The sequence below is a fragment of the Bufo bufo genome, chromosome 6, assembly GCF_905171765.1.
Source record: "Bufo bufo chromosome 6, aBufBuf1.1, whole genome shotgun sequence".
Taxonomy (NCBI): Eukaryota; Metazoa; Chordata; class Amphibia; order Anura; family Bufonidae; genus Bufo; species Bufo bufo.
In genome coordinates this window covers 432,664,867-432,689,628 of record NC_053394.1, presented here as the reverse complement: position 1 = coordinate 432,689,628, position 24,762 = coordinate 432,664,867, and the positions used below count along the sequence as shown (strand labels likewise).

Genomic DNA, 24,762 nt, shown 5'->3' with positions numbered 1-24,762 from the left:
AAAAAAATAATAAAGTTTAATAGGTTTAGCTCCCGGGGTCCTGTGGAAAGGTCTTGGAGGGCGTTGCCCTTTCGCTCTACCTGTATCGCTGTCATCTGTGAAGTGTAACCGAGTCTAGGTCACACTAGGATGTGCACTATTCCCAGCTTGAGAAAGATCCAGGTGGAAACAATAAGGCCCCTTTCACACGGACGCAAGTTCAGTCAGTTTTGTCTGCAATTGCTTCAGTTGTTTTCCGCACGGGTGCAATGCGTTTTGATGTGTTTTCACACAAATGATAAAAAACCGGAAGACACACCCGCACTTGCTTCTGGATGCGATGCGTTTTTCACGGAAGCCCCATTCACTTCTATGGGGCCCAGGGCTGTGTGAAAAACGCAGCGTATAGAACATGCTGCAACGCAGAACTGAGGTGTGAAAATCACCGCTCAAGTACACAGACGCATTGAAACGAATGGCTCAGGATTCAGTGCGGTTGCTATGCGTTCACGTCACTCATTGCACCCGCACGGAAAACTCGCTCGTGTGAAAGGGGCCTAACTCCGTCGGTGGTTACACGTTACGTCTGATCACGGTAACGGTCTCTTTTTAGGCATTCAGCACTGACTATTCTCTGGCGTGCAAATAACATTTTACAATATCAATATAATATGCCCTCACTTTACCATTAAGAATTATGGATCCCGAGAATGAAGGGAGCCGCACAGCCGGTGTAGCCCACCATCTTTCACAGCCAAAGGTACAGAGAAAAAAAAATAATCAGAAGGGAATGCTGCAGTCCATTCATTCGGACCTCTACGTGTCTGTCTTTAGCCTTTGGCCCCAGCCTGCACTTGAATCTATAACACTAACAATCCCTCCTAATGCCACACGATCCTTACACTGTAAGCGTCCGAAGGTCCCACTGCCCCCTACTGGCAATACTGGGGAATTCCAGGTCTCACATTTTATTTGTGTGTGCAGGGAAGCTAAACCCCCTCTATGACGTCCAGCCGCTCACCTTTAACTCCTCCACCGTGTTCTTTATTTTGGCATAGCCCATGTGCTGCTTGCCCATAAGATGGTCATCCACTCTGGACTGAGCGTCTCCGACAATTAGAAAGGCACCGCAGACCTCACACACCTCCATCTGCTTCTCCTGGGCTGCAAAGCTTTCAATCGTCTGCACAAAGAAAGCAAACATTTTTTAGCAATGAAAAAGAAAGATGTGCACTAGCTGTGCCCGGCAACCTTTAGCAGTCATGTTGGGGGGGGGGGTTTGTGCCACCAGATAGCATACGCCCTTATGTATTAAAGGGGTTGTCTGGGTTCAGAGCTGAACCCGGCCAGATCCTTATTTTCACCCAGGCTGCCCCCCTGAGGCTAGCATCAGGGCACGGAGTCTTTTGTTTTCAATAACACGCGGCCGGGCGGAAACTTCCGCCCGGCAGTGTGTTCGGTGATGTCACCGGTTCTGATGGGCGGGCTTTAGTGCTGCCCTAGCTGTTATACTGGCTAGAGCAGCGCTAAATCCCGACCATCAGTGCCGGTGACATCACCGGGGTTCCTGGAAGCTCCATGGAGAGCCCCGGTACGTCACTGGATCAAAAAAAAAAAAATGCCTTTGCCCTGCACGATTTAGCGCAGGGCAAAGGAGAGCATCGGAGCATGAACTGTCAGGGGGGCTGCCTGGGTGAAAATGGAGGTATGTCCGGGTTCAGCTCTGAAGCCGGACAACCCCTTTAAAAGAGGACCTTTCACCGATCCGGACATTGTGAACTAAGTATCATGACATGTACAGCGGCGCCCAGGGATCTCACTGCACTTACTATTATCCCTGGGCGCCGCTCCGTTCTCCTGCTATGCCCTCCGGTATGTTCGGGGACTTGGTTATAGTAGGCGGAGTCTGCCCTTGTTCTCCTGGGCGTCTCCTTCTCCTAGGCTGTAGCGCTGGCCAATCGCATCGCAAAGCTCACAGCCTGGGAGTTTTTTTTTCTCCCAGGCTGTGAGCTCTGCGCTGCGATTGGCCAGCGCTACAGCCTAGGAGAAGGACACGCCCAGGTGAACAAGGGCAGACTCCGCCTACTATAACCAAGTCCCCGAACCTACCGGAGGACATAACGGGAGAACGGAGCAGTAAGTAGTAAGTGCAGGGAGATCCCTGGGCGCCGCTGTATATGTCATGATACTTAGTTCACAATGTCCGGATCGGTGAAAGGTCCTCTTTAAACACAACCTTTTGCTATGACTGACACATAGAAAGCAGAAGCAGGTAAAATAAATGAGCTACAATAGCCGTAATCATTAATACGCCCAGTGCAAACGAAGGACCCCAATCACCCAAACTACTTCTTAAAGGGGATAAGCACCTGATAGGCAGGGGCTTAAAGGGGTATCCCAGTTGGTACAAGTTATCTCCTACTAAGATCCACAGGAGATCTCCACCAATCACAAAAGCCCCGTTACACACACACACCCCCCCCCCCCCCCACACACACTTGCAGCCCCCCTGCAGGTGGTTGTTCCATTCATTTCTATAGAAGTTCCAGAAATAGAGTACAACATCTACACCTATCCCCGGAACTCCCCTAGAAATGAATGCGATGGCTGTGGGCATGTGTGACTGGCCGCTCCAGACATTTCAAGTGAGCTGCAGCGGGAACAGGCCCCGTTCTCGTGATCGGTGGGTCCCTGCATTAGGAACTCTACCAATCTTAAAAGTTCTCTCCTATCCTGTGGACCAACCCGAGTACCCCCTGCTGCTGATGAGAAGAGGGGCCCTGTGTTCCCCTGTTGCAAAGAGTGGCAGTCATGGATGCGCGCTGCTGCTCTATTGAAATCTATGGGACTGTCAAAGCCCTCATGATCAGCAGAGGGATTGCGGCAAAAGTCTATCCACATACTATCCATAGGGGTAAGTATTTGTTGCTAATGTCAGTGGCAACTGCGGGATTAAAGGAGCATACATATCCCAGGCGTGAATACATGAGTCATTTTGCATTAAAGGGGTTATCCCATCTTAGACAATGGGGGCATATCCTAGCGCTATGCCCCCATTGTCTGATAGGTGTGGGTCCCTCTGGGAGAGAACGGAGCAGAGAAAGTTGAGGAGGATGCACTGTGCATGCGCAGCCGCCCCCCATTCATTTCTATGGAGCCGCCGAAAATAGCCAAGCACTGGCTCGACTATTTCAGTCGGCCTCATAGAGATGAATGGTAGCGGTGGCCGCGCATGCGCGGGGCGCTCCCATTCACTTCAATGGGAGAAGCGGAGAGCTGCGCCTGCTGGTGGATGGACCCCAGGAAACCCGGGGTCCTCCAGCCACAACTCTCCCTGGCTCTGTTCTCCTTGTATCAGACAATGGGGGCATATCGCTAGGATATGCCCCCATTGTCTAAGATGGGAAACCCCCTTTAAGTTATTGAAGGGTAAAAAAATTCAGCTCCATATGAGACTAATAAAGTCTGATGTGTAATCCATATTTCGGGAAGGCAACTAGTACTTCCTGAGCCCGCAAAGCATTGCAGGTAACATCCTCCAGCCTCCCTCATCATTAGGAGACAAATCATATGTGAGACTAAGAAAGGGTGGAGTAGTTACACAGGGCAACCAATCAGGTTGCTGCTTTCATTTTGCAAAAAAAAAAAAAAAAGAGGAATCCGATTGGTTGTAACGGGTCACTCACCGACGTCGTAGACTTGAGAAGTTCCCGTTCTTCCTTCAGCTGTTCGACAAGTTTCATCATGCCCTGAGCTTCTTCTACTTTTCCTTCTGAGCCAAGCTCCTCAATCTGCACAGAAAAGCCTCAGGGTCAATACAAAACCTGTGCCTGGTCTCAATAGAGGGGTCCGGCCCACGTGGCTACTAATAGTGGTCAGACTTATGGCCCAATAGGAGAGACACAGATGGAGGAAAACGAGAGCTGCACGGCTCGTTATTCAGAAGCTCCGTCACACTAAACCAACCGTCTATGTGCGAGAAGTATTAGGTTATGACCCCTCTGGGCTCTGAGCAGTCAGTGTGCCCCGGTAACTGCCAGTAACAATGCCGACAGACTAAACATTGAGGTGCTAATTAGTGGCCACCGTGGACCGCCGAGCAATAACCGACCGCCGTGCAGTTGTGCCCTCAGGTCAGGGGGGTTTCTCGTGTCCAGCCTGTGCTATAATTGCGCCCTGGAAGGAAGACGGCAGTTGGCGGATTATAGGGGGGTGACGTCAGGGCTTATTACCTGTTGCAGCAAGGCTTCGATCTTATCAGTCAGCACTTGGATTTTCTCCTCATTCTTTCCCGCCGGCCCGACAGACTGCCCAAGAAAAATATATATATTTAGAGACGACTCTGCAGATACAAAAAACTAGCAGTGCTGTTAGGATGTGGGGCACAGCTGTAGATAGAACTCCCTCAACGAAACCCCGTTACTGATTTCCATATCTCATAGGGAACATCCATACTGGGGTCACATCATGAAAGGGTACTCTGCCACACGGATACTCACGCCGGATGCTTGCTGACTCTGAGACAGAGCCAACCGTGCATGTCCCCTGCGGATTCGGCGCTCCACCTCGGCCAGTAAGCTTTGCAAATAGCGCAGGAATTCCCGTTCATAGCCGACCTTCATGTGACGCGAGCTCTTCTCATACCTGAGCAGGATAGAAAACAGGCAGCCGGTGAGGGGTCGGCACCGACGACGGAAAGGCAAATACGTAGCACAAGGTGCGGCGATACTCACTGTTTACGAAGGTTCTCGTCGTGGATCTTTTCACAAGGACCTGTATAAAAGGCAAATGAAAGCGCTCTGTGAAAGTATCCCACCGTACAGATCTCCTCTACAAGTAACTCCTGATGACCCCCCTCTTATGTGCTCCAGCGTAAAGTCAGACACACCTAACGGGAAGCCTTCATTCCGCTCGTCAGTGGAGGAGACATTTACATACAGCGATCTCCTCCACAGTATAGGGAGGAGTGATCACCAACGCCATCACTCGTCTTCACACAGAATCATTATTTGCCGGCAGCAGAGGTGGTTTCGACGGCAAACAACGATTTTGGTGACTGCGTGAAAGATGCGATTTCCCAAAAATGAACTCGGCGGCACCTTTACACTGCCAGATAACGGCTAACAAGCGTTTCTACTAACATCTTTTAGCGATTATGTGGCCAATTATTGGCCCCTGTTAAGGGCCCTTAAAGGGTCTCCACCACCAGAAATACTGTTATGTAGCTGACTGATATAGCGATGCGCCAATGTCAGCACTACATAACAGTATGTTTCTAACATTAGTCCCTGCAGCCGTCTTTGTAAAAAAAAGCCCTTTTATTATATGCTAATGAGCCTCTAGGTGCTATGTGGGAGTAAAATCAGCACCTAGAGGCTCCGTCCACTGACCCTTTATGCCGACCAGGTCCCCTGTTCTGCCCGCCCGCTCCTCTTGATTGATGGCACGATCCACCGCATCATTGACGAAATCCCGCGCCTGCGCCGTTCACTTCTGTCTTCGGCGCAGCGAATGAAGGCCGCTCTCCTGATGCCGGCTTCCTCACTGTGACGTAGTTGGCGCAGGCGCAGTGAGGAATCCGGCACCAGGATCGCATCATTCACTCACTGCGCCGAAGACAGAAGTGAACGGCGCAGGATTTCGTCAACGATGCAGGGAACAGTGGCATCAATCAAGAGGAGCGGGGCGGGCACAACACTGGACCTGGTCGGCATAAAGGGTCAGTGGACGGAGCCTCTAGGTGCTGATTTTACGCCCACATAGCACCTAGAGGCTCATTAGCATATAATAAAAGGGCTTTTTTTTTACAAAAACGGCTGCAGGGACTAATGTTAGAAACATACTGTTATGTAGAAACCCTTTAAGTGGTTGCCAAGATCTTGCTGGAGAACAGTCACGGGAATTCATGATCTCCTCTCCCACCTTCTGACCACCAATGACCGTCTCCTAGGGAGAAGACACTGCAATCAGCGAGACGAGGGGAGCAGGAGTCTGTCGGGCACATTATCTTCCAATGGAGAGGTGCAGACGCCTAAATCATTGCTCCTGGGGAGCGGATCATGCTCTGCGGCCCAGAAACCATGACTCTGCCCCATACAGCGGGGGTGATCTCTGCATGTAAAGGAAGGGATTCCCCTCCACTGACGAGCAGACCGTTATTAGGACAATGGCCTGCTCCGGACAGATCCTTCGTACCATACCCTGCATTCCCCACGGGGACTCACATGTGTAGCCAAGTCTTACTGGGATCCAGGCTCCATGCTGCTCATTACACGTCCGGAAATCTTACAGCGTCTTAGAAGATCTTCATGAATGGTCCTATAATGTCAGTGTGGTGCACCTCAAGCTAAGTGTCCCGACAGGCGGGTGCGATAACTGAAATCATTACATAGATCTGATTATAGAGGCGGACATGGCGCCCACACGACGTCTAGGACTCAGCGCAGCCATGTGCCCTCTGCAGCCACAGTCCTGATTAGTCCACTGACACACTGTAACAGATTTGTGCTGTGTCTACCACAGAGTATTGTCTAGACGGAAATCATTGTGACGACCCCTCAGCTGTGAGGAGGAGCATTAGATCAGGACAGGTATTCAGCCACTAAACGTAAACTATGAAGGGTTCCATACACTGAAAGCAAGCAGACCGAAGCCTCTAGTCGCCTACTGCAGACTGCATGAGGTTCAGGACGGCCACAAGGAGGCGCTCTCCAGGCGTTACTCACCCAAATCGGATCTGGTGTTTGTGAAGAGCTCGGCCGGACAGAACTCGCACAGAAAATGCTTGCACACCTGAGGGGCAGAACACAGCACCATTAGCACGCAGATTTAAAGGGACATTACAGTCACGCCCAGAGGTCGCAATAACGCCTGTACATGCGTCAGACGCCTGCTCAGGCCATTTTACTCCCTGGAAAAAGTCTAAGGGTCCATTCACACGTCCGTAATTTGGGTCCGCATTCGTTCCGAAATTTGCAGACCCATTCACTTTCAATGGGGCTGGAACGGATGCAAATCCACATTCCCTGGATCCGCATCCGTTTTTTCGGGATCCGCAATTTCGTTCCTGGAAAAAATAGAACATGTCCTATTCTTGTCCGCAATTGGCATTTTCTATTATAGGGTCTGTGATGTGCAGATACGCAAATTGCGGATCGCACATTGCAGGTGTCCGTGTTTTGAGGATCCGCAAAACACTTAGACGTCTGAATGGACCCTAAGGCGTACCGACTGGTTGTTTCAGGCAGCAGCGCTCACTGCCTATCACAAAGCTCCTTACAGCGAGGAGCTTAGTGATTGGCCAGTTTGAGCGGGCCGCCGGAGCTTATGGCACGCCGCTCTGAAGTGAGGAAGGACGCGCGAGATCCTCACAGCCTTGTTGTGTAGTGAAATTTAGCGGGGTCCCAGATATGAGCGCCTTTTGTTTGTCCCCTATAGTGATGAGTCTGAAGCGCCGAGCGCTGGCTCTCCTCCCTGCGGAGCGCGGTACTGAAGACGACCTCAATAGAAGGTCTAGGGCAGGGAGGGCAAACTCTGCCCTCCAGCTGTTTTAAAACTACAAATCCCATCATGCCCGGCTGTAGGCTGATAGCTGTAGGCAGACTGGGAATGATGGGATTGTAGTTTTAAAACAGCTGGAGGGCAGAGTTTGCCCATGCCTGGTCTAGGGGGTCGTCTTCAGTACCGCGCTGCGCAGTGAGGAAAAGCAGCTGAGCGCACCAGACTCCTGCTCATAGAAGTCAGCGAGGGTCTCAGCGCTGGACGGAGACCCTCAGGGCAGGTCGGTCTATTGTCCCATAGCCAGAAAAATAAAGGAGGAGCAGCTTATAGATGCAGCACCCTGTGATGTGCCTGTGTACCCGGTGCGGGGCCTGGCACAAGCCTCCTGGCTGATACACAACATGACCGACTTACAGATACCCCGACTCTCACTGCCAGTGCAAGTCCTGGAGATGGCAGGGGGAGAAGAGAGGAGGCTGCACGAGGGGTAGGGCCGGGTTCACACACAGACTGTAGTGGCCAAGGAAAAGCATCACCGTCCCATTATATACCGTACACTGTAGTCCAGGACACTATATACTGTATCACTATGTGCACTACATTACCACACTGTGCCACCCCGACCCTGCAGAGCACCGGGCCACCCCCGACCCTGCAGAGCACCGGGCCACCCCCGACCCTGCAGAGCACCGGGCCACCCCCGACCCTGCAGAGCACCGGGCCACCCCCGACCCTGCAGAGCACCGGGCCACCCCCGACCCTGCAGAGCACCGGGCCACCCCCGACCCTGCAGAGCACCGGGCCACCCCCGACCCTGCAGAGCACCGGGCCACCCCCGACCCTGCAGAGCACCGGGCCACCCCCGACCCTGCAGAGCACCGGGCCACCCCCGACCCTGCAGAGCACCGGGCCACCCCCGACCCTGCAGAGCACCGGGCCACCCCGACCCTGCGCTGGAGGAATGACTAATGAGGAGTCTACTGCTCACATCTATGCTGGTAAGAACTGGTGGCACTGGTTAGGTGGCCGTGGTCTTATGGCTTGTATATGAGCATATAGTACTGTTCCCTGCATGCCATGTAGCCTTCGCATTACCTATATGAATTACTGTGACCTTCCTACTCCTCATCGGCTAAAAATACTCCCCCAGAGAGGTATTTTCACTCTTCCAGAAAAAAATGTAGCGCGACCTCTGATCCCACCCATCATCCATTAAGGGTCCATTCACATGTCTGCATTATGGGTCCACAATTGTGCAGAGCCATTCATTTTCAACGGGGCCACAAAAGAAGCAGTGTGCTGTCCGCATCTGCAAAAAAAAAATAGATGTCCTATTCTTGTCGGCAGCCACGGACAAGTGAAGGCATTTCTATTATAGCGCTGGCCATGTGCGGTCCGCTAAATGCGTAACGCACATGGCCGGTGTCCGTGTTTTGTGGACCACATGTGAACGGACCCTTAGGGGTTTGTCCCTTTGAAAACAACTTCTCCATCCACAGGATAAGCAACTGCTGGGGCCCCTGATGATTACTAGAGTGGGGGGCCCGTGTTCCCTGCCAAGCGCTTTACCACCGGCATCCAAGCGAGCTGGATGGAGAGGAGGACAGACATGCGGGCCCCCACTCTAGTGACAGGCAAGGGCCCCAGCTGTCACCTTCCCTATCCTGTAATGACCGGGGGGAGACGTATAACATCATAGGGCCGTAATAAACCTTCATAGAGGTGTCGGTTCTGCGCAGCTCCTGAGCTCACACTATTCGGAATAGTTTGGTTCAGAACCCCCCCCCCCCCCACCTCCCCGGTCTACAGAGTTCCTATAAATATCTGGGATTATGCCACCTGGCCGCCCAGATCCAAACTACCGGGCTGCAAATGTCACAGGGCAGAGGGTCGCCAGCCTCACAAACTGGGCACCAACCTGCCAAAGGAACCACTCAGAGCGGCGGCCAGGGACATGCTGGGAGTTGTAGTTTTACCACAACGGGACAGCTAGACCAGGTGACAACTCTGGACCGGCACCCCTGATGGAGATGGACAGGAGACAGCTGCATCTCGCCAAGAGAGCGCTACTCCGAGAGGGTGCCCCCCGACGCCCCCTCATGTACACCGGATGGTCAGCTCTGCTTCCTTCTTCCAGGACACCGGACCAAACCGCGCTGCGCTCTCAGCGCTTCTCACTTTACACAATAATGACCCCAATAAATTTGACCGCCGAGTATGAAGTCCGCGCACCAAAGGCATCACCGTCTACACTACACACAGGACCAGTCCATCTACCCCACTGTGCTCTTCAAAAATGTCTGCTAGCTGTCAGTGAACAGAAACGGATTGCATCCAGAGTTTGAGTGCGTGCTACAGAAGGCTTCATCTCAGACACAATGTAACAAACCCTCCACTGTGAGCTGCATCAGGTCAGGACTGGTTTCAGGAGTCAACCAGGACCTTTCCATTCACTGACAGCAGACAGAGATCCTGATAACTTCACATTACACGCTCATCAGACCGGACGATCCCTGCAGTGATGGCAGCCGGAGGCGCGAGGTCCCGGCCGCCTCTGGGGGGATAATCGCAGACGGGAAGAACGAGACTGCAGCGAGTTCACACACAAAGCGCCCACGTCCGAAATCCCAGTGTGAACAGAGCGCACTTACAGTGTACATTACCTGCCCCCGCAGCAACCAAACTATTAACCCTTACAAGACCTGCCCTCTGGACTGAAATCACTGCGGATACAAACCATCACATGCCACACTTTCCCTGTACAGGTGGAAACTGGAGGAGCAGAGCGAGCGCCACACTACAGCTTAGTGATAGTCACCTCTCCTGTACTCCAGAGCTGCACTCACTGTGCACATACATTACTTCTCCTGTACTGATCCTGAGTTACATCCTGTATTATACTCCAGAGCTGCACTCACTATTCTGCTGGTGCAGTCACTGTGTACATACATTACTTATCCTGTACTGATCCTGAGTTACATCCTGTATTATACTCCAGAGCTGCACTCACTATTCTGCTGGTGGAGTCACTGTGCACATACATTACTTATCCTGTACTGATCCTGAGTTACATCCTGTATTATACTCCAGAGCTGCACTCACTATTCTGCTGGTGCAGTCACTGTGTACATACATTACTTATCCTGTACTGATCCTGAGTTACATCCTGTATTATACTCCAGAGCTGCACTCACTATTCTGCTGGTGGAGTCACTGTGCACATACATTACTTATCCTGTACTGATCCTGAGTTACATCCTGTATTATACTCCAGAGCTGCACTCACTATTCTGCTGGTGCAGTCACTGTGTACATACATTACTTATCCTGTACTGATCCTGAGTTACATCCTGTATTATACTCCAGAGCTGCACTCACTATTCTGCTGGTGCAGTCACTGTGTACATACATACATTACTTATCCTGTACTGATCCTGAGTTACATCCTGTATTATACTCCAGAGCTGCACTCACTATTCTGCTGGTGGAGTCACTGTGTACATACATTACTTATCCTGTACTGATCCTGAGTTACATCCTGTATTATACTCCAGAGCTGCACTCACTATTCTGCTGGTGCAGTCACTGTGTACATACATTACTTATCCTGTACTGATCCTGAGTTACATCCTGTATTATCCTCCAGAGCTGCACTCACTATTCTGCTGGTGCAGTCACTGTGTACATACATTACTTATCCTGTACTGATCCTGAGTTACATCCTGTATTATCCTCCAGAGCTGCACTCACTATTCTGCTGGAGCAGTCACTGTGTACATACATTACTTATCCTGTACTGATCCTGAGTTATATCCTGTATTATACTCCAGAGCTGCACTCACTATTCTGCTAGTGCAGTCACTGTGTACATACATTACTTATCCTGTACTGATCCTGAGTTATATCCTGTATTATACTCCAGAGCTGCACTCACTATTCTGCTGGTGCAGTCACTGTGTACATACATTACTTATCTTGTACTGATCCTGAGTTACATCCTGCATTATACTCTAGAGCTGCACTCACTATTCTGCTAGTGCAGTCACTGTGTACATACATTACTTATCCTGTACTGATCCTGAGTTACATCCTGTATTATACTCCAGAGCTGCACTCACTATTCTGCTAGTGCAGTCACTGTGTACATACATTACTTATCCTGTACTGATCCTGAGTTACATCCTGTATTATACTCCAGAGCTGCACTCACTATTCTGCTGGTGGAGTCACTGTGTACATACATTACTTATCCTGTACTGATCCTGAGTTACATCCTGTATTATACTCCAGAGCTGCACTCACTATTCTGCTGGTGCAGTCACGGTGTACATACATTACTTATCCTGTACTGATCCTGAGTTACATCCTGCATTATACTCCAGAGCTGCACTCACTATTCTGCTGGTGCAGTCACTGTGTACATACATTACTTATCCTGTACTGATCCTGAGTTACATCCTGTATTATACTCCAGAGCTGTACTCACTATTCTGCTGGTGCAGTCACTGTGTACATACATTACTTATCCTGTACTGATCCTGAGTTACATTCTGTATTATACTCCAGAGCTGCACTCACTATTCTGCTGGTGGAGTCACTGTGTACATACATTACTTATCCTGTACTGATCCTGAGTTACATCCTGTATTATACTGCAGAGCTGCACTCACTATTCTGCTGGTGCAGTCACTGTGTACATACATTACTTATCCTGTACTGATCCTGAGTTACATCCTGTATTATACTCCAGAGCTGCACTCACTATTCTGCTGGTGCAGTCACTCTGTACATACATTACTTATCCTGTACTGATCCTGAGTTACATCCTGTATTATACTCCAGAGCTGCACTCACTATTCTGCTGGTGCAGTCACTGTGTACATACATTACTTATCCTGTACTGATCCTGAGTTACATCCTGTATTATACTCCAGAGCTGCACTCACTATTCTGCTGGTGGGGGTCACTGTGTACATACATTACTTATCCTGTACTGATCCTGAGTTACATCCTGTATTATACCCCAGAGCTGCACTCACTATTCTGCAGACTGTTCTTTATAATAACTAGAAGAATGCTGATGGCAGCTCTGGAGTATAATACCGCCCGCCTCCATGCACGGCCATCTCTCCACCATCCCCAGGTTTGAGCACTATGAAGCCCAGCATGCCCCTTAGGATTGGGGACCACCATCTGATGTGTCGCCTAGCAACAGGCGCTGGACCGGTGACTACGGTCCTGCCTTTAACCCTCACACTGCCACAAGAAGCCTGTTAACCCTTACACTCCTATAGCCGCACAGAAATCGCTCTTAACCCTTACCTCTCCAGAGCCCCCACTCCAGCCTGCGCCCCGTTAACCCTTCCCTGCTCACCTCAGGGTGAAGGGCGGCTCTTACACACGATGCTAGCGCCGGCCCCTCATGCTATGCCCGGACTGCGGCCTACTCACACTGTCGTCATCCCAGCGGACGTTGCTTCGCTTCTCATCCGGTGCCAGGTTCCGGTCCCGGCCCATAAGCTCATCCAGAAGCTGCGCGGCGGATAACATGGCTGCGACGTGTCCGGGAGCCTCTCTCACCGCGCCGCACACACCGACAAAATGGCGGACGCGCCGAGCGTTACCCCCACAATGCACCGCGTAACCGCCCTCAGAGTCCTAGCACCGCCTGCACACAACAGAAACCACGCCCACTTCTAGTCTAACGGACTGCCCGGTCACCATGGCGACATGCCCCGCCCCATCCAAGTCAGTCACGCGTAGTGTAATAGAAACACCCGCCCACCAAATCAGTCACGTGTCACAGGACGACCCCCAAAATATCACTATAATAGCCCCCACACCCAAATAAATGTCATATGTCACACAGGAAGACCCCCAAAATATCACTAAATAGTCCTCACTTTCTATGACGTCACGTAAGTGGAGTCTTTCCTCATGACCCCGGAACCATTTTTCCCGGAACCACTTTGCCTAGCTGCTGTTGTAACGCCGATCCCCGCCCCCCAGCGCAGTGTTTTGGGACATGCACACAAGGGTCAAAATACCTAACTGGCGTTTTTCTTTCGGCCACATCCAGGGCTGCGGTACCGGGGCCGCTTCTTGTCCCCCAGGCCGGCACTGTGCGCGGCTGCCGGCTCCTATATGACCGCCTCATCCCCATATACATGGAAGAAAGACTCCGGGAGGCGGCTGCTCTGGGAGACCTGGAAGAAGTCCAGAAGCTGCTGAGCGCCGGGGCGGACGTCAACTCCCAGAATGAGATCAACGGATGGTGAGGGTTATCCTGTGCTGCGGGGACCCCCCATAACAATGACCGGGAGGGGTCTGACTGCGGGGACCCCCCATAACAATGACCGGGAGGGGTCTGACTGCGGGGACCCCCCATAACAATGACCGGGAGGGGTCTGACTGCGGGGACCCCCCATAACAATGACCGGGAGGGGTCTGACTGCGGGGACCCCTCATAACAATGATCGGGGAGGGGTCTGACTGCGGGGACCCCCCATAACAATGACCGGGGAGGGGGCTGACTGTGGGGACCCCCCATTACAATGACCGGGAGGGGTCTGACTGCGGGGACCCCCCATAACAATGACCGGGAGGGGTCTGACTGCGGGGACCCCCCATAACAATGATCGGGGAGGGGTCTGACTGCGGGGATCCCCCATAACAATGACCGGGGAGGGGGCTGACTGCGGGGACCCCCCCATAACAATGACCGGGAGGGGTCTGACTGCGGGGACCCCCCATAACAATGACCGGGAGGGCTCTGACTGCGGGGACCCCCCATAACAATGACCGGGAGGGGTCTGACTGCGGGGACCCCCCATAACAATGACCGGGAGGGGTCTGACTGCGGGGACCCCCCATAACAATGACCGGGAGGGGTCTGACTGCGGGGACCCCCCATAACAATGACCGGGAGGGGTCTGACTGCGGGGACCCCCCATAACAATGACCGGGAGGGGTCTGACTGCGAGGACCCCCCATAACAATGATCGGGGAGCCACCATAACAATGACCGGGGAGCCACCATAACAATGACCGGGAGGGGTCTGACTGCGGGGACCCCCCATAACAATGACCGGGAGGGGTCTGACTGCGGGGACCCCCCATAACAATGACCGGGAGGGGTCTGACTGCGGGGACCCCCCATAACAATGACCGGGAGGGGTCTGACTGCGGGGACCCCCCATAACAATGACCGGGGAGGGTTCTGACTGCGGGGACCCCCCATAACAATGACCGGGGAGGGTTCTGACTGTGGGGACCCCCCCCCATAACAATGACCGGGGAGCCACCATAACAATGACCGGGGAGCCACCATAACAATGACTGGGAGGGGTCTGACTGCGGGGACCCCCCATAACAATGACTGGGAGGGGTCTGACTGCGGGGACCCCCCATAACAATGACCGGGAGGGGTCTGACTGCGGGGACCCCCCATAACAATGACCGGGAGGGGTCTGACTGCGGGGACCCCCCGTAACAATGACCGGGAGGGGTCTGACTGCGGGGACCCCCCGTAACAATGACTGGGGAGGGTTCTGACTGTGGGGACCCCCCCATAACAATGACCGGGGAGCCACCATAACAATGACCGGGGAGCCACCATAACAATGACTGGGAGGGGTCTGACTGTGGGGACCCCCCATAACAATGACCGGGAGGGGTCTGACTGCGGGGACCCCCCATAACAATGACTGGGAGGGGTCTGACTGCGGGACCCCCCATAACAATGACTGGGAGGGGTCTGACTGCGGGGACCCCCCATAACAATGACCGGGAGGGGTCTGACTGCGGGGACCCCCCATAACAATGACTGGGGAGGGTTCTGACTGTGGGGACCCCCCCATAACAATGATCGGGGAGCCACCATAACAATGTCAGGGGAGCCACCATAACAATGACCGGGAGGGGGCTGACTGCGGGGACCCCCCATAACAATGACCGGGAGGGGGCTGACTGCGGGGACCCCCCATAACAATGACCGGGGAGGGGGCTGACTGTGTGGTCTGATCTGCCACTACGATGCAGCAGAGCTGTGAAGTGCAGGTCCTGTGTCAGAGCAGCTGCACATTTGTGTGATGCCTGATCATGTGCTCTGTCTCCCCAGGACCTGTCTCCACTGGGCTTCTAAGAGGAATCACCTGCGCGTGGTCACCTACCTGCTAGAGGCCGGGGCCGACAAGGAGATCTTCACAAGCAAAGGGGAGATAGCAGCTCAACTGACCTCCAGGAGAGACATCAAGAGAGCACTGGGGGGTAAGAGCACCCCAAAATGACCGATCGCCAGGTGTGAGGAACCGGGGAGGGGCCCAGCAGCACAGAGGATTTCAGGAGAGGAGTGTGCTGATCTTGTGGAGCTCACAGGCTGGTAGTTACATAGAGGAAGGAGCAGGGTCCTCCCAGCAGCACAGAGGATTTCAGGAGAGGAGTGTGCTGATCTTGTGGAGGTCACAGGCTGAGAGTTACATAGTGGAAGGAGCAGGGTCCTCCCAGCAGCACAGAGGATTTCAGGAGAGGAGTGTGCTGATCTTGTGGAGGTCACAGACTGAGGGTTACATAGAGGAAGGAGCAGGGTCCTCCCAGCAGCACAGAGGATTTCAGGAGAGGAGTGTGCTGATCTTGTGGAGGTCACAGGCTGGTAGTTACATAGAGGAAGGAGCAGGGTCCTCCCAGCAGTACAGAGGATTTCAGGAGAGGAGTGTGCTGATCTTGTGGAGGTCACAGGATGAGAGTTACATAGTGGAAGGAGCAGGGTCCTCCCAGCAGCACAGAGGATTTCAGGAGAGGAGTGTGCTGATCTTGTGGAGGTCACAGGCTGAGAGTTACATAGAGGAAGGAGCAGGGTCCTCCCAGCAGTACAGAGGATTTCAGGAGAGGAGTGTGCTGATCTTGTGGAGGTCACAGGCTGAGAGTTACATAGTGTAAGGAGCAGGGTCCTCCCAGCAGCACAGAGGATGTCAGGAGAGGAGTGTGCTGATCTTGTGGAGGTCACAGGATGAGAGTTACATAGTGGAAGGAGCAGGTTCCTCCCAGCAGAACAGAGGATTTCAGGAGAGGAGTGCGCTGATCTTGTGGAGGTCACAGGATGAGAGTTACATAGAGGAAGGAGCAGGGTCCTCCCAGCAGCACAGAGGATTTCAGGAGAGGAGTGTGCTGATCTTGTGGAGGTCACAGACTGAGAGTTACATAGTGGAAGGAGCAGGGTCCTCCCAGCAGCACAGAGGATGTCAGGAGAGGAGTGTGCTGATCTTGTGGAGGTCACAGACTGAGAGTTACATAGAGGAAGGAGCAGGGTCCTCCCAGCAGCACAGAGGATGTCAGGAGAGGAGTGTGCTGATCTTGTGGAGGTCACAGACTGAGAGTTACATAGAGGAAGGAGCAGGGTCCTCCCAGCAGCACAGAGGATTGATGGTTTATAAGCATACAAATGTTTGCTGTCATTGAATGGGAACGTTCTTGTTCTGATACAAAGCTGATGATCATGTGCAGACCTGTTACTTCACACAGCTTACGTTTGGGATGGATTTTAAAGGGGTATTCCCATCTCAGACAATGGGGGCACATCACTAGGATATGCCCCGATTGTCTGATAGGTGCAGATCCCACTGTTGGGACGCGCACCTACAACGAGAACGAAGCGGGGAGCGCTGTGGCTGGAGGACTTCCACCACCAAGCGCTGCTCTATAGAAGTGAATGGAGGAGCGCACTGCGCATGCGCGGCCCATTCATTTCTATGGGGCAGACGGCAATAGCTCGGCTATTTTCGGCGGCCCCATAGAACTGAATGGAGGGCGGCTGCGCATGCATTTCCCAGCTCCGTTCTCATTGTAGGTGTGGGACCCGAACCTATCGGACAATGGGGGCATATCCTAGTGAAATGCCCCCATTGTCTAAGATGGGAATACCCCTTTAAACCTCTCAATGTTCCTGTTCACTGTCAGCAAGCAGGGATTTTAGGACCGGTGGAGAATAGAAGCCCCGGTCTGTCAGCAGGTGGCGGCCTCCCTCCCTGGCTGCTGACACCTCCTATAGGGCGTAATCCTCGTAATAACCAGCACTTGGGGATTGTGCGGTGGATAATACATATATATAGTACTAAACCGCCGGTACGTGTGTGTAACCACTACTACACCGAGCAGGTACCTTACACTGCATTAGACCGGAGGATCGTCTCTAACGCCCGTTCAGCCGCAATTCCCAAACTTTCAGCAGGTTTAAAAATCCTGGTTTGTGTCCATATCGGCCCCCACTCCGGAGACTCCTGAATAGCGTTCCCTCGGGGGCGGGATTACTGAGGAGTGGTGGACGTGCAGGACGGAGTGGACCACGGATGTCTCCAGGAACTACATCTACATCAGTCTATGGCATTTAGGCCTCATTCACATCACTGGATCCTTGGACTGCATCTGATCCACATTTTTTGGGGGTTCGGATGTGGACCCAATCATTTCAGTGGGGCTGCGAAAGACGTGGACGGCACGCCGTGTTCTCCGTATGTCCGTTCTGCAGCTCCGAATTTTTTTTTAGAACATGTCCTATTCTTGCCACTTCTAGGGACAGGGAGGGACGCGGCCGGTATCCGTGTTTTCTGGGGACAGTGCGGGATGGACGCGGCCGGTATCCGTGTTCTCTGGGGACAGTGCAGGATGCATGCGGTCGGTATCCGTGTTCTCTGGGGACAGTGCGGGATGCATGCGGCCAGTATCCGTGTTTTCTGGGTACAGTGTGGGATGCATGCGGTCGGTATCAGTGTTTTCTGGGGACAGTGCGGGATGGACGCGGCTGGTATCCGTGTTTTCTGGGGACAGTGTGGGATGGACGCGGCTGGTATCCGTGTTTTCTGGGGACAGTGCGGGATGGACGCGGCCGGTATCCGTGTTTTCTGGGGACAGTGCGGGGTGGACGCGGCCGGTATCAGTGTTTTCTGGGGACAGTGTGGGATGGACGCGGCTGGTATCCGTGTTTTCTGGGGACAGTGTGGGATGGACGCGGCTGGTATCCGTGTTTTCTGGGGACAGTGTGGGATGGACGCGGCTGGTATCCGTGTATTCTGGGGACAGTGCGGGATGGACGCGGCCGGTATCCGTGTTTTCTGGGGACAGTGCGGGGTGGACGCGGCCGGTATCCGTGTTTTCTGGGGACAGTGCGGTGTGGACGCGGCCGGTATCCGTGTTTTCTGGGGACAGTGCGGGGTGGACGCAGCCGGTATCCGTGTTCTCTGGGGACAGTGCGGGATGGACGCGGCCGGTATCCGTGTTTTCCACCGCTTCCCTTTGAGCCTAAGACCATTTTCCGTTTCTTGCAGTTGAAGACTTGGAACCTGAAGATGTTAAACCCGAGTCTGAATTATCCTTTGTTCCAAACTACCTGGTGAACCCAGCCGCACCTTTCACCTACACCCGAGACGGCCTCAAACCGGAGACTACTACCCCCTGCGTGGAGAACGGTACCTCCCACTCCGCGCCTCCACCGCCGCCGCCCGCGGCTGGATTCCCGCTGCTGAACAATGGGGTGGAGAACATTCACATCACTACCTCAGTGAAGAAGGACGACAAGTTCCCGGCCTTGTTTTATAACGGAGAAGTGCAGCTCCCGCCGGAATGTACGCACTCGCCCGTGCAGGGGGGCCCCGTCCCCCAGAACTGCAGCATGTACTCCCCTGTCCCCTCTAATCTACCACATGGGGGCGCTCACGGTGGACCTATGCAAGTGTTTCAGCCGTTCTTCTTTACTGGAGCCTTCCCATCCAATATGAAAGGTGAGTGATGTGGCTCTTCTGAAATGCGCCCCCTGCTGGTTACCCTCGGCAGCCCCGGGGAAGGCATATTATTACATGGACTGCTTCTTGGGGGGGTCCCTAGCGGCGGACCCCTCTGTGTGAGGGCCATGGGCACCTGCTCGTCTCTTTATGGGATTCTTCTAGTGTATCATAGGAAGTTCTGCAACTTTCTAATAAATTTTCTGTGTCAATTCCTCATCACTTTCAACATCTCTGCTTGGTGTCAGTGAACAGAAGCATTCTACGTTTTATTTATTTATTTATTTATTTATTTTCTTCTTTTCTTTCTTCATTTGTCCTGGCCTAATAATAACTGACACAGCTGGAGGTTTGTTTCAATGTTAGTCAGTCTGCCCTCCAGATACATATTACCTGCACTGATACATTGTAACAGACTATAAGACACATCTGGTGCCATTCTTCCGTCCCTGTGTTTGTCTCACAGAATTGGTCCTGAAGGTGAGAATTCAGAGCAGTTCCCCCGGGGACAACGACTTCATCGAGGTGGAGATGGACCGGGAGGAGCTGACGTACCGGGAGCTGCTGCGCGTCTGCTGCTACGAGCTGGGGGTCGGCCCCGACAGCGTGGAGAAAATCCGGAAACTACCCAACACCGTGCTCAGGAAGGTGCGAGATGGGAGGGGCCATACACATCGGGTCAATGTCCGCCCCACCGTCACACATGAGGGTCAGGCAGTTGGAGTTCAGCATGCCCCATCTGTTTGTTCTTGGGGCAGATGTGCCCAGCTTACTCCACTCTGCCTGCTCTGAGCCGAGCATGCATGTGTACGGGGGATGGGAAGAAAGGCTCATTTACTCAACATCTAAATGGGGCGGGATGTGCCTTACTGCTACCCGCGGGAAGGAGATCACATGGGAGCCCATTGAAGGGTTAACTAATGGTGGTGCTCACTTCGACATTGGGGGTATATCGCTAGGAAGTGCCACTAATGTCATGGGTGGGTCCTGTCACCAGAACGAGCCCCCGAAAGTGAAGGAGAGCACATCACTTGTGCGTGGTGTGCTGCCTATTCAGTGGGGGGAGGGAAATAAGCTACTGCCAGGCCCCTCTGCCCCCCTTCTCCCTGCCAGGCCCCTCTGCCCCCCTTCTCCCTGCCAGGCCCCTCTGCCCCCCTTCTCCCTGCCAGGCCCCTCTGCCCCCCTTCTCCCTGCCAGGCCCCTCTGCCCCCCTTCTCCCTGCCAGGCCCCTCTGCCCCCCTTCTCCCTGCCAGGCTCCTCTGCCCTCCTCCCCCCTTCGCCAGGCTCCTCTGCCCTCCTCCCCCCTTCGCCGGGCTCCTCTGCCCTCCTCCCCCCTTCGCCGGGCTCCTCTGCCCTCCTCCCCCCTTCGCCGGGCTCCTCTGCCCTCCTCCCCCCTTCGCCGGGCTCCTCTGCCCTCCTCCCCCCTTCGCCGGGCTCCTCTGCCCTCCTCCCCCCTTCGCCGGGCTCCTCTGCCCTCCTCCCCCCTTCGCCGGGCTCCTCTGCCCTCCTCCCCCCTTCGCCGGGCTCCTCTGCCCTCCTCCCCCCTTCGCCGGGCTCCTCTGCCCTCCTCCCCCCTTCGCCGGGCTCCTCTGCCCTCCTCCCCCCTTCGCCGGGCTCATCTGTCAGCACATCTGTCCCTATGACACCGGCTGACCTGTTCCATGTGCACTTGGCAGCTGACCGTATCCGTGTTGGTCCCATCTTCTTCATATGTGCCCGCACAGTGGGGTCATTTATTAAGACCAGTGTTCTAGACGCCGGGCATCCACCGCCAGCCCAAATCTACACCGGCTCCTCTGCTAGCGTAGGTTTAGATAATTTTCTGCACCTAATACAGATGTACAAAATGATAAATAAGACGGGCTGGCCTGTTTTAATATATGCAAATTAGCCTCTAGGAGCAACAGGGGCGTTACTGTTGCACCTAGAGGCTCAGCTCTCTCTACTTTCACAGGGGCAGTCAGTGTAAATGTCGTCACATCTGCCAGGTCAATCAGCGAGGAGAGGGGTAGGCAGCGCCACTGCTCACGTTTGGTATCCTCAGCCACACGGCAGACGGGGTCCTTGACCTATCCCTCCAGCTGGCTGTCGGACCCCCGACGTTCAGTAGGAAAGGAGCAGACATCTGGGCTCCGACCTGTGATACTAATGTGATTTCTCCTCAGGACAAAGATGTCGCCCGTCTGCAGGACTTCCAGGAGCTGGAGCTGGTCCTGAAGCAGGACCAGCTCCTGTTCAGGACCTCGACGTCTCTCACCGACAGACCCTGCTTCAACACGAAGGCCTCGAAGCTCACCTACTGACGCTGACCCTACTAAGAGTGACCGGAGCCCTGCCCCCGCTCCTAGGCTAGTGATGCCGGATTACAAAGAATTATTTTTTACTAATATATAAAAAAATATATGTGAATCCCTCCCAAATGAAAGGACTTAACCCCCCGGGGTCTATATTTTAGATTTATTTTTTATTTTTATGTGACCTCCGGGGTAGTTCTATGCCACATTGGCTGTTGTAGGGGGGCTACCTTCCAGCACGGCCTCCGCTGAGAGTTGTAGTTCTCCACGTCGTACCTCTGGGCTCACCAGTAAATACACTAATACAGGAAGTACTATAGGAGACCATTAGGTTTACTGACGCAGACTGGGGGCCATCACTACCGCCCTCTCGACTGTTAGCCTCCCGCTCCGTACCCCAGCTGAAAAGAAATGCCACCGGTGTAGAAGTAGTCGTGCAATAAAGGCGTCACCGTGGCTTTAAACATAATCCAAGCGCAGCCGGGAAAGTGGGCGCGCGGTGTGGTGATTCCAGTCAAAAATAAATCTTTACACCTATTCACATGCGTTTTATTGTCCATAGGTGGCAGTATTTGTGTAATAATCATCTTGCCTGTAGGGGGCGGTATTATACTGGTTGTAGTGTCGCCTGTAGGGGGCGGTATTATACTGGTTGTAGTGTCGCCTGTAGGGGGCGGTATTATACTGGTTGTAGTGTCGCCTGTAGGGGGCGGTATTATACTGGTTGTAGTGTCGCGGTATTATACTGGTTGTAGTGTCGCCTGTAGGGGGCGGTATTATACTGGTTGTAGTGTCGCCTGTAGGGGGCGGTATTATACTGGTTGTAGTGACGCCTGTAGGGGGCGGTATTATACTGGTTGTAGTGTCGCCTGTAGGGTGGCGGTATTATACTGGTTGTAGTGTCGCCTGTAGGGGGCGGTATTATACTGGTTGTAGTGTCGCCTGTAGGGGGCGGTATTATACTGGTTGTAGTGTCGCCTGTAGGGGGCGGTATTATACTGGTTGTAGTGTCGCCTGTAGGGGGCGGTATTATACTGGTTGTAGTGTCGCCTGTAGGGGGCGGTATTATACTGGTTGTAGTGTCGCCTGTAGGGTGGCGGTATTATACTGGTTGTAGTGTCGCCTGTAGGGGGCGGTATTATACTGGTTGTAGTGTCGCGGTATTATACTGGTTGTAGTGTCGCCTGTAGGGGGCGGTATTATACTGGTTGTAGTGTCGCCTGTAGGGGGCGGTATTATACTGGTTGTAGTGTCGCCTGTAGGGGGCGGTATTATATCGGTTTTCCCAGCAGGGGGGCGACAGTGAGCGCCGGAGGAAGCTCCTCCCATCTCAGGGCACAGAGAATATAAATCCTGAGGGGAGAAATGTAGACTATATAATAATAAAAAAAAGGACTAAATATATTTTTGAATTGTCTTTACCATATGACTGAAATTGCCGCTGACCCCGAGACCTCGTCCCCCCCCCCCCCCCCCCCCCCAGTATGCATTTTGGATTATTGAGGTGCTGGAGTATCGGATTTTCTGAACCATCAGAGACCTATAGCCATATATACACAGCGTCTTCTGAAGACCACCGTGCAGACCCATTTGCCAGAGGAACATTTATGCTCCGGCGCCATCATCCTGGATCCACCACGTGGCGGACTGTCCGGTTTTCTGCACCGTAGGACGCCTGTTTGCTCTATTAGGTAATAGCGCATTGTGAATGCCCCTCCTCCCCAGCACAATGGCCGATCCTCCAGATGCATCGTGGGGGCCACTTTACCAAGGTGCAGGTCATGGCACTCCCGGTAACAGATGTGGGGGCCCGGCCGGTCCTCAGCCTCGGTCTTCCTCTAGTAAGCCCTAGTTCATACAGAACCGCTGCTTTCTCTAATTCTGAACAAATCTGATGTCATTTAGTTGAGTATTTGTTTACAAATAAACTACTACAATCTTTACCAGGTCTGTGGGGGGTTGTAGTCTATGGGGCCCCCTGTTCACGTTCCCCAAGAGGAAAGTCTCTGGCTCTTTTATCTCAGTCTTCTATGAGGTTTATAGGTGCTGTGTGACAACCACTTTGTGTCAGTCTTCACTGTGCTTCAGGCATTATGTTCATAAACCTAAATTACTGAGTGGATGCTGACCCTCCTCCCACTCATGGATCCTGTGAGTCCTGCTGACCCTCCTCCCCATCATGGAGCCTGCGAGTCCTGCTGACCCTCCTCCCACTCATGGATCCTGTGAGTCCTGCTGACCCTCCTCCCACTCATGGATCCTGTGAGTCCTGCTGACCCTCCTCCCCATCATGGAGCCTGCGAGTCCTGCTGACCCTCCTCCCCATCATGGATCCTGTGAGTCCTGCTGACCCTCCTCCCCATCATGGAGCCTGCGAGTCCTGCTGACCCTCCTCCCACTCATGGATCCTGTGAGTCCTGCTGACCCTCCTCCCACTCATGGAGCCTGTGAGTCCTGCTGACCCTCCTCCCACTCATGGAGCCTGTGAGTCCTGCTGACCCTCCTCCCACTCATGGAGCCTGTGACTCCTGATGACCCTCCTCCCACTCATGGATCCTGTGAGTCCTGATGACCATCCTCCCACTCATGGATCCTGTGAGTCCTGATGACCATCCTCCCACTCATGGAGTCTGTGAGTCCTGCTGACCCTCCTCCCACTCATGGATCCTGTGAGTCCTGCTGACCCTCCTCCCATCATGGAGCCTGTGAGTCCTGCTGACCCTCGTCCCACTCATGGATCCTGTGAGTCCTGCTGACCCTCCTCCCATCATGGAGCCTGTGAGTCCTGCTGACCCTCGTCCCACTCATGGAGCCTGTGAGTCCTGCTGACCCTCGTCCCACTCATGGAGTCTGTGAGTCCTGCTGACCCTCCTCCCACTCATGGATCCTGTGAGTCCTGCTGACCCTCCTCCCATCATGGAGCCTGTGAGTCCTGCTGACCCTCGTCCCACTCATGGAGCCTGTGAGTCCTGCTGACCCTCCTCCCCATCATGGAGCCTGCGAGTCCTGCTGACCCTCGTCCCACTCATGGAGCCTGTGAGTCCTGCTGACCCTCGTCCCACTCATGGAGCCTGTGAGTCCTGCTGACCCTCGTCCCACTCATGGAGCCTGTGAGTCCTGCTGACCCTCGTCCCACTCATGGAGCCTGTGAGTCCTGCTGACCCTCGTCCCACTCATGGAGCCTGTGAGTCCTGCTGACCCTCGTCCCACTCATGGAG

At 53.6% G+C, this 24,762-nt stretch overlaps 2 protein-coding genes across 6 annotated transcripts in view; one reads left to right on the top strand and one right to left on the bottom strand.

Annotated features, from left to right (window-relative positions):
• The window catches only part of LUC7L3 (LUC7 like 3 pre-mRNA splicing factor), a 33,844-nt gene extending 20,725 nt beyond the window's left edge, over positions 1-13,119 (bottom strand). For 2 of the 3 annotated variants that reach the window (XM_040434838.1, XM_040434839.1), the window contains exons 1-7: positions 12,931-13,119; positions 6,705-6,771; positions 4,713-4,752; positions 4,479-4,623; positions 4,212-4,286; positions 3,666-3,770; positions 1,001-1,162 (exon numbers count right to left, since the gene is read on the bottom strand). In XM_040434838.1, coding sequence (XP_040290772.1) covers positions 1,001-1,162; positions 3,666-3,770; positions 4,212-4,286; positions 4,479-4,623; positions 4,713-4,752; positions 6,705-6,771; positions 12,931-13,029 — 693 coding nt within the window. In that variant the 5' untranslated portion in view covers positions 13,030-13,119. The remainder of the gene's footprint in view (positions 1-1,000; positions 1,163-3,665; positions 3,771-4,211; positions 4,287-4,478; positions 4,624-4,712; positions 4,753-6,704; positions 6,772-12,930) is intronic. The other variant, XM_040434840.1, reaches the window with a different exon arrangement.
• A 343-nt stretch (positions 13,120-13,462) lies between these two features.
• Positions 13,463-22,948, top strand: ANKRD40 (ankyrin repeat domain 40). 3 transcript variants are annotated; one of them, XR_005779632.1, is made up of 6 exons: positions 13,463-13,753; positions 15,599-15,747; positions 18,798-19,250; positions 19,717-19,898; positions 21,416-22,165; positions 22,215-22,948. XR_005779632.1 is itself a non-coding variant. In XM_040435957.1 (5 exons), exons 1-5 carry the CDS (start codon positions 13,647-13,649, stop codon positions 21,551-21,553), a joined length of 1,029 nt encoding a protein of 342 aa, XP_040291891.1. In that variant the 5' UTR covers positions 13,463-13,646; the 3' UTR covers positions 21,554-22,948. The 3 variants fall into 3 exon arrangements, 1 of the variants encoding a protein (XP_040291891.1); XR_005779631.1 differs by having other exon boundaries at positions 21,416-22,637; positions 22,735-22,948; XM_040435957.1 differs by having other exon boundaries at positions 21,416-22,948.
• Positions 22,949-24,762: the final 1,814 nt, after the last annotated feature.